Source organism: Schistocerca gregaria, chromosome 6 (genome assembly GCF_023897955.1).
Source record: "Schistocerca gregaria isolate iqSchGreg1 chromosome 6, iqSchGreg1.2, whole genome shotgun sequence".
Classification (NCBI taxonomy): Eukaryota; Metazoa; Arthropoda; class Insecta; order Orthoptera; family Acrididae; genus Schistocerca; species Schistocerca gregaria.
The window spans coordinates 479,982,921-479,996,395 of NC_064925.1; the positions used below are offsets into that span (position 1 = coordinate 479,982,921).

General features: G+C 36.9%; 1 protein-coding gene across 1 annotated transcript in view; it reads right to left on the minus strand.

Moving 5' to 3' along the window:
• LOC126278243 (glucose-6-phosphate isomerase-like) overlaps positions 1-13,475 on the minus strand; it is an 83,351-nt gene that overhangs the window by 24,584 nt on the left and 45,292 nt on the right. Inside the window, exons 5-7 of the mRNA XM_049978229.1 lie at positions 5,241-5,456; positions 4,833-5,072; positions 4,229-4,368 (exon numbers count right to left, since the gene is read on the minus strand). Coding sequence (XP_049834186.1) covers positions 4,229-4,368; positions 4,833-5,072; positions 5,241-5,456 — 596 coding nt within the window. The remainder of the gene's footprint in view (positions 1-4,228; positions 4,369-4,832; positions 5,073-5,240; positions 5,457-13,475) is intronic.

The following is a 13,475-nucleotide window of genomic DNA, read 5'->3' on the forward strand; positions in this document are numbered from 1 at the left end:
ATACCAGGGGATCTGCCGTCAACACACCTGACCAGCCAGACAGCAGAAGGAATCAAAATGGTGGCCACTGTGGAATGACTACTGCAGTGTGACCTAAGACCCTTTGTCATTCCACTGTTGTCCACTGGTGCAGTCATCACTGTCCACCATTCTGCAGAACCACCCATTGTACAAACCACCATCAGCTTCAGTGAACAGAGGGTCGAATGAGGTCCATTCTGACCTATGACCCATTTAGTATCTACTAAATTGCCAGGTGCAGCCATGCAGACATTGAGGCCGGGATTCACTCCTCAGGAGATATCGACAAACAGCCGGCAACATCAGAGAGCCGCAGCTATGCTGCAAGGGAGGACTGTGTGGCCACCGCTAACTCAGCAACAGCTGCATCGAGTGCCTACCTAGCAGCACCCATTGCTCCGAGCTACACTGAACCGTTTGCAAGTGATGGGTGGGATCCTGACAACACACTGCCCGCCAGGGACTGCAGGTTTGACACCCCCTCACTTGTTATGCATGAGCATTATGTGAGCAATGGATCTTCAATGTATTCTGAACTTGTGAAATAAATCAGCTAGTTCCAAACAGAATGTGCCCATACCATATTTACTCGAATCTAAGCCACACTCAAATCTAAGCTGCACCTGAAAAATGGGACTCAAAATCAAGGGGGGGGAGAGAGAGAGAGAGAGAGAGAGAGAGAGAGAGAGAGAGAGAGAGAGAGAGAGAGAGAGAGAGAGTGAGAGAGAGAGAGAGAGAAAGAGAAAAGAAAAAAAAATTCCCGAATCTAAGCAGCACCTGAAATTTGAGACTCTAAATTCAAGGGGAGAGAAAAGTTTTAAACCGTACCTCCAAATCGAAACAAAGTTGGTCCATTGTAATATGAGACAATTTAAGTCAAATGAATGACGATACAGCTACAGTAGTTTGGTTCGAGTCGTTAAGCTTAGCAGTTAAGCTTTACCAGGTAGGCAATGCTATGCATCAGGCGCTCCATCCGTATTTATACAGCTACCTTCCCTTTTTCACGTGCTTTGTCTGGTTTGAAGTGATTGCTTATTTTTCTTTGATCTAATAAGTGCCGTTCTCGTTGGTATAGGTTTTTACGTCACTCAAAGCTGAAAATGCATTATTGTACTGTGTCATGCATTGTTTGTTGCATTCTGATAATGAGTGTTTGTGACCTGTCACCGCTCGTAGCATGACTTCCTTTTGTACGCGCTACTGCCGCTTACAATTAAAAGAAAAGAGAGGAATCATCTCATTAGCAAATCAATGGCAAGAGACTGCTATTTGTTGTTACTTACACTGCCGCTTTCTTTGATAATGATAAACAAGAACCAAATAACAGACTGCGTATGATAGAAGATGTTCTAAACGAATTTTATTGAATCATTTTCTCCATTTGAAAATCTTTGCAGACGCCTCTTTAGTACATTACATTCTGCACAGAAATTAGAGTCATCTTAGATTTAAAAATCTAGTCAGTTGAAGTGCTTCATTTCTGACTATCACTATTCAGCATAAGAATAACAGAATATAAACATGACATGATATGTATATTCTTCCGCGTTTGCTGTTGTCTCACTCTTAGTTTCGTAGTTTATTAGGCGGACAGTATTTAAATGAGATAGCAGCAAACACGAAAGAATACATGGCAAAATGTTTACATTCGTATTATTCTTATGGTGAAGAGAATACTGCATGTGATTCACAATTGATAAAAGTTCCTATTAGCAACCATCTCTTGTCATAGGGAGGAAAAAATTCAGAACGTAGAGTTAGCCATATTGTAAATAAAATAGAAAGAAACTTCCACATGGGAAAAATATAATAAAAACAAAGATTCGAAGACTTACCAAGCGGGAAACCGCCGGCAGACAGGCACATGAACAAGACACACAAACACACACACAGAATTGCTAGCTTTCGCAACCGATGGTTGTTTCTTCAGGAAGGAGAGGGAAAGACGAAAGGATGTGGGTTTTAAGGGAGAGGGTAAGGAGTCATTCCAATCCCGGGAGCGGAAAGACTTCCCTTAGGGGAAAAAAAGGACAGGTGTACACTCGCGCGCACACACACACACACATATATCCATCTGCACATACACAGACACAAGCAGACATATTCTCCTTCCTGTTTCCCGCTTGGTAAGTCTTCGAATCTTTGTTTTTATTGAGTTAGCCATATTGACGGACAAACATCCCAAACAGTCTTACTAGTCGGATTTTCGTAGTACATTGAAGGGCTGCTACATTCGAAGATGCACAAAACGGAATTTGTATTTACTTCGTTGGGTAATGTAGGAAAATGCAGTGGTCGAAACTCAGGGTGGAGAAAAAAACTCGTCTTCCACTTTTTTTTTTTAATTTATTTACTGACGCATAGGTTTTGGTGCCAGTGTTTATCTTTGTGCCTGCAAAATATGCCTGTGTAGCGCTACATATATTCAACGGCAGACGTTAGTCGTGGCGGCACCTACCAACATTTTTCAGAACTTCCGCTTACTTTGCACTCTATTCTAAGCCGCAGGCAGTTTTTTGGATTACTAAAACCGAAAAAAAGTGTGCTAAGATTCCAGTAAATAAGGTACTTGCACCTGCTACCACTACAGAACCTGCACGCCTCGGGTGAGGTAGTCTAATCGGCTGCCCCGACAAATCTGCTCTCGACCTCCCCACGCTCCCATGGGGTCAACCCTACCAGTGTTGTCAACACTGTCGCACTCTGAGATACCCCCATCCTTTCAGAATATAGTGGCCTTTGCACTTTTGTATCAAGAAGATGTCTGTATTTTGTGGAGTGGTTTGTCTCAACATCATTCTGATTTCAGAATCCTTGTGAAAGATACTTTTTATTTGCTATTTCTAATTAATGTAAGCCTTTGGTGACTTATTTTAGAGAAGATGTTTTGAGTTTTAGTGGATCAGAAGTTTGTTGTTTAGTACTGCATGACTCATCTGAAAGATATGTCTTTAAGAAATGCCTTTTCATGAACACAGCTTCATCCCAGTCTGCAAGTGGTCCCAATGTCATTTCCTCAGGATTTATCAACGTTTTAATTTCCATTTTACTGTTTTCCTTTGTCATCATTATTTTGTCCCACGACTGGAATCAGTAATTTCCAATTGGTTGTGCAGTCATAAGACAGATGAATGCCCAGTAGTCTCTGCATCTAAAGTTGTGGAACAGACATTTTTGCTGCTTTGTGTCACCTGATAAAACATCTCAGCTTACCAATCTGAGATACTAGAACCACATTTTTCCTTGGTCTTTGAAACTCTCAGCTTTCAAGATTTCACCTAGTTTCATCAATACTGAATGCAAAAGTTACAAAATTGATAGTAAGAATGCATTTCAAAATCAAATAAATAAGATAATATATGGTTCATATCTCGTGCGACGGGCACAGTTTGAAGGTCATCCTGCATAATTGTCCAAAAGCTCAACAGCAAGACTTGGCTTTTGGAACAGCCATGTTCTCAAGAGTGTGAGCTGGTGTTAGCTAAGGGCTAAAAACTATAATCATGTGCATTAAATATACTATTTTTGCAATGACATCAAAAAGTAAGTCAAATCATCACATTTGACTTAAGAAAAAATGGAATGGTTGAGAAAGAGAAATTGAACAATGGACAATCCAGACTGGAATATCAAAAATTATGAAAAGGATAGATTGCTGACATGTTGAGTTGCAGACAGGCACAACAAACACACTGTTAACACTAAGCTTTTGCCCATTTCCTTCTTCAGAAAAGAAAGGAAAATACACATTCACACAAGCAGGCCACTTCATGAACACACAACCGATATCTCCAGTCGCTTTGGCCGGACTGCAAGTGTTGCATTGAACAGCTAAAATGGCTGGAGATAGCAAAGCTACTTGCTTGTGTCAATGTGTGTGTTTCTTCCCTTTCTCTCCTGAAGAAGAATTTGGCCAGAAGCTTCTTGTATCAGTATTTTTTGTTGTGTCTGTCTCCAACTCAGTGTGTCATCTTTTCAGTGAATAGCAGTCTACCCTTTTCATAACTGCTGAAATACAAACTGAAGTACATGAACTATTAATGAGTATCTTGATGCATGAAGTAAACAATTAAGTCATGAACTAGCAATGCTTTGTTCCACATACAACAATTTTAACTATCTATTATGTGTTTAAACAAACACATTTAATAAGCTTATTAAAATTCTCATTTAAATTATAAATTGTTGTAAAACTGAGTCTTACTTTCCATTTGATTCCATATCACCCTGCTGGAAGTATGCAGCAAATCTATGCAGATACTGGTCATATGGCAAGAGTACATGAGTTTCTGCCTTGTAAAAATTTATGTACCAAATCCCAAGAAGAGCAAGAATTACAGGTGCCTGTGACAAAGAAGCAAAGCCTAATTAATATTAACCTGACTTGACAATGTCAATGAACTACAATACAAGTTTGAAATAAGAGATTGGGAGAGTGTGGATGATGATTGTGTATGGCAACCATACTAAAATTCATGAAAGTTACACAAATCCAATAATTTTTTTTCAACATCTCTATTTCATGAACAAGTAAAGCTTTTGCCAATGGCTGAAAATGTTGCCCACACCTATTATATTTCTATTACCATAGTTCCATATATTATTCTGTTTCTTGGTTAAGGAGTGTGTTGTTATTCCCAATAGTACATCTTCCCAATATGAAGGCACTTAAAGTAACATTATTGAAATCTGGACCATTGGGTTGCATATATAACAACATTAAAAGTGAGTTATTCAGAAAACTTTCAAAACTGCTCTTCTTTCCAGGTGTTTGCCTTAAGATGAGTAAAGTACAACAACCAACTTACATTTTCCTCAAGTGGAGTGTTGCAAAAATGGTTGTCCATGAAGTGAGCTCCCTTCAGCAGCTGTTCAAAATTGTCAAATCCAATTGACAGTGCAATCGACAGTCCAATAGCAGACCACAGGGAGTACCTTCCACCAACCCAATCCCAAAAGCCAAACATATTGTTTTGGTCAATTCCAAACTCCACCACCTTTGCAGTGTTCGTTGATAAAGCTACAAAATGCTTTGCAACAGCACTTTTCTGGAAACAATCAATGGGAGGCAGCTTGGATTTTAATACCTTTTTGACATGAAATGATCGGTATAAATTCAACTACAGTAAAATAATATAGTAATAATAATAAAATATTATTATTAATTATTACTATTATTATTAACAAACAGTAAGATAATCAAATTAAATTCTTACGTCTTTTGCTTTTGCCAGGAACCATTCTCGAGCTGATGTTGCGTTTGTTATTGTTTCCTGAGTAGTAAACGTTTTTGATGCAATAATAAACAATGTTGTCTCTGGATTCACTTTTTTCAAAGTTTCTGCTAAATGTGTACCATCAATGTTAGAAACAAAGTGTACTTGAGGACCAATTGCATAATGTTTCAGAGCTTCTGTGACCATTAGTGGACCCTGAAAAGAAAAAAAAAACTCTCATAAATACATGCAACATCACAAACCAAGTTTAACAAATTACATTAAATTTCACTAAGATACATTTCTTGTCCCTCCCAGAATTTTTCTTCACAAGTGGAAAAGCTTTCCAAAATTTTGTGGACACACTTTGGACTGGCACAGCACAAAGCTAAAGTAAATTTTATTGCACTCACATGCTGTGAAAGCCTTTGTGTGCTTATTTGTACCCATCATCCATGTAGTTCAGTTTCAGCATCTGCTGCTGCAATGGCCAGTCACACATGTGATTCTATACTGAAAACCTCAACCCTGTTCTCTTGTATGCAACACTTATTTCAAAGCTTTTCTTTTCTTTTCTCTGTGATACATATGTCTACTGTATGTACCATCCACTTGTGTAGGACAGTATGAACTGCTATTAAAAATGACCAATCTTGCAAAGTGACTTCTGTATTGACCCCCTCTCCCCTATCTCTGTTGCCCACAAGCACTTATTTCAAACCAGGATTATGTTTCTGTTGTACATTATCTTTCTATTTGCGGTACTTTAATATTCAATCTTTTACATTCTCCTGTACTTGTGTACAACACAACATATTAGTAACTCTTATTTCCAAAAACCCAATTCATGATTGCAATCTACTTGTACTTCTTCAAACATTGTACATTGTTCTACACAGGCCTATCCACTTAATGCCCAAATCACCCAGCTTTACCATCCTTTTCACCATAACTTGGCTTCCTCTGATTTTCAGAATGCTCTGGTATGAGGAATATTCTTCCCTCACTCCTGAAAGTAGTACTCTGTTACTTGTCCAATGTATCGAGTGTCCTTATTCAATGACACACTCGCTCTAATCCCTGCAACCTAAAGGAGAGGCAATCCCTGTCTCACACATCTCTCTTGCCATCTCAAACAATTCAGTCACAAGCATCTCTTTTCAGGTCAAAGATAGAGCAATATATGTAAATGACCACATCATCAACCACTAATCCCGCAAACTAGTGCAGAGGATCCTACAGGTATGACTAGTAACCAACTATCTGAATAGTCATCATGGAAATCAACCACAGTACATCTTTTATCCGGCAAACCTCTACTATAGTCTTGTCAAAATTACTTTACAATTGATAACTATGACAGCGGGTAGTCCAAGCTGGAGGCACGGACTGCATTCCATCAATCCTGCGAGGCCTGAAGCCGCAGCAACCACCTGAAGTTGCCAAACCTTCACTACATACTGCAACACTTGCCGCTTATACTGTGTCGGCGTTCCGGACAGTTTGTATACTTTGTGAAAATTGTGACCTGTGATTTTCTCTGTCGTCTTTTTATTGTTGCAAGAGGTAATATTTTATTTGTTGTTACCATTATTTTTTACGTGGTACTGAACAATATCAAAAGTTACGAGTGGAAAAGTTCTGTGTTCTTCTCTTGACCAGGGGACTGCCATACGAGGTCAGCTGAGAGAAATGATTTGCACACTGTGTGCCTACTTAGACTGAATCACTTAATGGTGGCTCACTGTTCTCCATTAACAATGTGATCAGTACAACTGCTATGGCTCTGTACACAAATAAAAACACTATTGCTGAAGATTGGCAAGGAAATGTTTGAGAAATAAAATGAAGCTGGAAAAACATCGAAGATAGACAGTCTCAGGGGGAAAGGGAGGGGGAGGGGGAGGGGAGGGGACGACGACATTGTACATACAAGCAGATTACAATATACATAGATGCATTTGTTGTCATGGCTATGATTATTACCGTAGAAAGGAAACTCTGACATTCAACTTGTTATTGATCACCCTTAAACAATCAGGTCTTTTTCAACACAGTTTTGCGTGACCTAGGATTTCACTATGGACATTTCTATGACCATTTTCTGTTGACAGAGAGGGATAATGTAGCTGCATGGCGATGCCAATTTCTACGGCACAGCCTCCATATGAATACTGGATGAAATAGTGTGGCTTAATGAAACATGAGGCATTTCTGGTCACGTTATGAAGCAGAGCTGGCCAGATGACACAACTAATGGAAAAATGGCAATGCCTTCAGGTGAGGGAGATAGATTTGTTCTTTGTCATGCAGCCATCGTGGAAGATCTTCTCTTGAATGGTCTCTGGCCTGTTAAATCAAATGAGACAGGAGATTATCATGAAGAAACAAACCGCATTACATTTACGAAGTTATTTCTAGAAGCACTCATTAAAAATCTGGGGAAATTGTCACCAACTGAGCAAGATAATGCTTCTACACATTCAGTACTTGTTGTCAAGGCACTTCCCATGGCAAAGTGAAAGCAGGAAATGACTGTGATTGGCTTCAGAGTTGTACTGTCAAAGTATGTGATAATCTTAGAAAGGTGGAGCTTATGGAACTGACATATCTCCATTCACAGTTCTCCAAATACAAAATCTACAAGCTGGCAAAAAGGTATGGGCACGCAATTGTTATGTTAGCATCTTACCACTGCTACTGTGGCCTTGTAGATTTAATATATGCACAATTAAAAGTTTTGTTGCCAGGAATAAACTTACCCTTTCTGCAGTCTAAGCACTCGCAAAAGAAACTGACAGTAATGTCATTTCTGAAGACTGGAAGAAGGCTAACATCATGTAGATCATTATGCGTAAAGCACGGCAGAATGAAGCTGTTTTGGAACATTCAATGGAGGAGATGACTATTTCATTAAATAGCAATAGTGACAATTACAGTGATACTTCAAGCATCTGTCATAGCAATGAAACTGATGCTGGTAGAGTTTTTCCATTGTCAACACAAAAATTAAGTATAGGCAGATTCGCCTGCATGAAGTGTGCAGCTTGCAATGGTAAGGAGCTACACAACAACTAACTGCAAAGGAAGATCATCTCAGGAAGTCATTCTACATAACACTATAAATGTCAATGTTTATAACATAATTGCTAAAAAACTGAAATAATATTTTTTGTACCACTTTTGTCCTTTCTCCCAGTCCTGGCTTGCCTATTTAAGATGCGTTTTCTCACCGCAATAAACATGCAAAAATCTTACATTTTGCTGAGTTAGAAATAAGGAGGAGGATCAGAAAAATTAATAAAATCATAATTCTAAATCTAGCGATCTGTTTCTCATAACAAAATCACATGGGCGACCACTTAGTACTTGACACGCATGCGGAACACTGTGTGTCACAGTAACTTGAAATTACCTCACATTACGAAACTGACAGTTGTGGCATGAAGTACATGAAAAATTGATGTTATCTTAAGATTTCATTTACTTACTGTGTTCATCTAACTTGAAAAACAAAAAAGTTTCCCTCACGTCAAAAATTCTCTAATTTCATAACAAAATGCATTTCTGTAAACTGCCTGTATATCATCACAATATTGTGTGGCCGCAAATAAAACTAACATGAAAACGTAATGCAGCTCTTCCACAACACACAGATGCAAGTTCCATGTTTATTAAGTGAGTAGTTTGCGAGTTTGGGTGTAAGCTAATCCCATGTGGGGTGTGGCAACTCTGCTCCATACCTCCATGTGCTCCAGCCACACAGTCAGTCCCAAAGTACTTTTGAACACACAACACCTCCTGATTTTAGCCACCACATTTCCAGTTCTTTGCCATCTCCAACTTTTCCTCTTATCATTCCTCCTCCTATTCCTCTTCTCACATGCCCCCCTCTCATACACACACATACTAGTAGTACTGAAGCTCCTCAACGTGTCATTATCTAAACCACTCAAGAATGGCATACATGACAAACTAGGTTCAAGTTAGACTTTTTTTACAATTGCCTAGAAAAAATGCAGTTTCATTAATATAGCACACCTATAGCACTAACCACAGTGAAAATATTAAAATTGTAGCAGTAGAAACTAATTTACATTAATCAAAACAAACAATGATGTGACATTATTTGTACATTTCACTACTACATGGGGAAAGGAGACACACAAACACACATCTTTATATTTTAATATCAGAAATTACTAACCTCAATTACGAGTGATGTTCACAGTGGCGTTTATTTACACATATCTCATAATGGGTAAGAAAATTTCAATTAAGACACAAGAGCTCTCCTTTAAATAAATCTTAAAAAGCTTTGTTCTGAGTTTTCTTCATAATTTGTCTATCAAACAGAAATCATTCTCATATGATTATGATATCAAAGCCATGTCTGATTTAAAAAATTATTACATTCAGATGAATAGCACCATCAGGGGTACACTTGCACAGCACTCACATAGATAAAACAGTGTAAGATAAACTGCTAAAACTACATGAGGATAGCCTTTACATTTAATTGGGATTTTCTCAAAAATGTGTCAGAAGTGTGAGCACGGAAAAATTCGCATAGACAAGAATACATTTCGCACAACAATATACAAAAATGCAGCTATACAGTCAAAAAGCACATAAAAGGACAAAACTGTGGCAAAACTGCCTTCCAACTCTGACAAAGACCAAGTGATCTGGAATGCTAGGCATCTACTAATAAAACAAGCAAACATTTTACAACCAACAACAAACAAAACTTCATAATCACTAGATGTGGGACTCACTATGTAGCAACAGAGCTTCGGGCTGCACAAATGATACATGAATGTTTTACCAATGTTCTTGAAAGTGTGATCATTCATTGATAAAACTATGAACTGTTGTCTGCTGGCTGCAATACAGTGTAATTTGAGGAACAGAAAATAAAAGAACATTTTATTTTATTTTTATGCATCCATATCATTTAACAAACTACACAATATTTTGATTTTAGTGTAGGAGCAAAATTTCACAAGTTCAGGAGAAATTTCTCTTTCACCATTGTGTTTTGATTATGGTACAATGTTCATAGCTGAGCTAGATAACTCAATCAATAAATTATGATGGTAGACAGTGAAAATATTCAAGCATACCATATTCTATTTAAATTCCACACCATGGTCATTATCTTGCAAAATTTCTTTACTTCTGAAATATTTTCGTGAATTTAATTTGCTTGCGAGCAATCATATTTAAATAATTTTAAATGGTGACTTGGTGAGATGAAAGGTAGAAAATGAAAACGAGCTTTGATACAGCTAGTGTAGTTCCCACAATTAACGGTTTGGCATTCATAGGATAGAGGTGTCCTGCATGCAATACTTGCCATATATACCGATAGAAACAAAGAGAAAATCATGGGCCTGGAAATATTTTACAGAAGTCTCACAAAATAAAGTCCAATGTTTTATTTGTTTACAGTATATTAACTTCAAAAGCTGAAACATAAGGTGTACAATTCACAATTTGAAAAGACATTAAATACTTCAAGCAATCGGACATCACCTAATAGCTTTTCTTTCCCGGTATGACGGTAATGGCTGCATTTTACTCATTTTTTTGGGGGATAAAGACACTTTTATATGTACATTAAGGATAAAGCTGTAAGTACTGGGGTATGTATTCAATCTATTGTTTTGTAGCAAACTTAGCCAACTTCTCTACCTGTTCTTCATTTTCTCCAACCACAAAAAGCATTGGGACACCTAGTTATTTTGGTTTAGGAGCTTGATAATAGGAAATTCAGTATACTAAAAAGAATGTGTATTACAGATTGTAGATGCTATAGCATTCATTTTACACATGACGTACACAAAGAACAAACTGTAATGCCGTATAAAATAAAATGACTTTCAGCAGTTGTCCATTTAAGCATGAACAAATGTCTGGGCACCTAAGGCTTCTTTTTAATTCTTGTGATCAAATTCTTGTTCCAACATCAACTGAAAGTATCAGGAAACTTAAAAGTGTTCTGGCTTGAAGGCAATCAATTTGACTTTGAAGGTGGTGTGGAGATGAATAATTTCAACAGTTCCAATGTATATGAAAAGCTGAAAATTCAAAATATTGACAAATTTACGAAAACAGGCAAAGCAAATTTAAAATAGATTATTTATTGTCAGATTAATTGCCACTCTAAACAGACATCTTGTTTCTTATGCTTAAGTGCTTTTTGGGAGCATTTGTTAATTGACTATACCAGTACTGATGTCACCAGTAACAATATTTGGCCCCATGGTTCTGGAAGTGAGTTCATCAGATCATCTTTAGTTCCAAGTTCAAAAATACTCCAAAAATTTTTTCACAGAATTAAATGAGAAGAATGGGAGGGCACCAGCTGTTGTACAGGAACCACAAGATATCTGAAGTAGTATGCCTAATATTACTGCCCCATCAGAAGATAAAACTGTTTTCTCCTACATCTATACTCAGCAAGGAACCTTCCAGTAATTTTTCCATTTTGTGCAAACAACAACTGTTTTAAATCACATCTATAGCAGCAATGTGTAGCTTGATTTCCAATCTAGAGGGAAGTCCTTACACTAACAGTACATTGATTTGCACACCCTTCCAAAAGACTGCAGCACAGTTCAGTTCAACGTACTTCACTGGATTATCCAAAAATTGGCTATTTTTTTCCAATCTTTAAGAAATTTCCATTTTAAAATTTTTCAAGCCATTTCCATTTTAAAATTTTTCAAGCCACTTCCATTTACAAAATAATGGAGCACAATTTTTCACCACTAATCACTTCACTGTTTTTTTTTTCCTTTATAGCTGTGATAGGAGAGGGAGTAAGCATCTCCTTGAAAAATCTCTCCATCCTGAGTTCATTGAAATCCACAAAATATCATAATCTCTATGTATTAAAAATAATTACAAATGTACTTATAACTACACTTCACCATGCTGACTACATCTCAACAGTTGATTTACAGACCCTATTCAGAAAACTAACATACATTGGAAAAAATCATTATATTAACCCTTTCAGCATCTGTGATTCCAAATAGCATCATTAAGTATTCATGGTTTTTTTTAGCTTCCCAATGCTTCAGTTATACTGTTTGGCATCACTTCACATAGTTCCAAGTTTGGACAACAGATTGCAGTGGCGTTTTCTTTCGTGACTCACCGTTTGTTTGAAGTGCAGAACAAAGAAGTGTCTTGAGTTGTGCTACTGCATTTGTGAGTGAACAACGACTGTTGTGTTTAGTCTTATTCAGCGTACACTGAAATTCCAGGTTATGAAACCAACTTTACCTAGTTCCTCAATGGCAAGGGAAAGAAATATGGCAGGTTTACAATACAGTTATGTATACATTTCTTTGAGTAATTATTACGAATTTCTAATTGCACCACTTGGAGTCATTGATGCACTAGTATGTATGAGGTAAGCATAAATGAATTTGTATCATAAGAATGAATTGTATTTGTTCTTATATAATATTTCGGAATTTTCATTCTTGCATCATATTTTCTTTATAGGTTAAGCATAGAAAATATAAAGTTCTTCTTCTTTTTCTTCTGCATGGTGTTCACTCTGAAATATCAGATGACGAAATTCTTTCGGATGATGAAAGTGGCTATGATCCATCAGTACAGCAAGTATTGCCTCTACAGACTAAACCTGAGCTGGACAGTTAAGAAGAAGCTCTTAATGATGAAACTCCCCATCTGTATGGCTTGAAACTTTAGGAACAGGAAATGAAAATTGCCTGAGCTATACGTGGGTATGCAAGGATCTGATTTGATTTGATTTGATTTGATTTGATTTCTTTATTAATCCATGTAACAATTTACATTGTGTGGATTTCGTCAGCAAAATCATATACAATACAATATACCTATAAATTATGCACATAAAATTAATATTTACACAAATTTTTAAAGTATGTTACATTAGTTTTATATCCTTATGTAATTTTCTTATAGTACTGTAAAATTTTGGATTTCATATTTTAATTATTTCCTCATGTATTACAATGCAGGCTACTTTAATTTCACTACATGTTTTAATTCAGATAGTCCGTTACTGCATAATAACTTTTATTTAATAAAAATTTTTTTTAGTTTTGTTTTGAACTGTCCAATTGTGTCAATATCTTTTATATTTTGGGGTAATTTATTATACAATTTAACAGCATTGTACAACAAGCTCTGCTGCGTTTTAACTTTATTTTTTCTCTCTAGATGCAGATT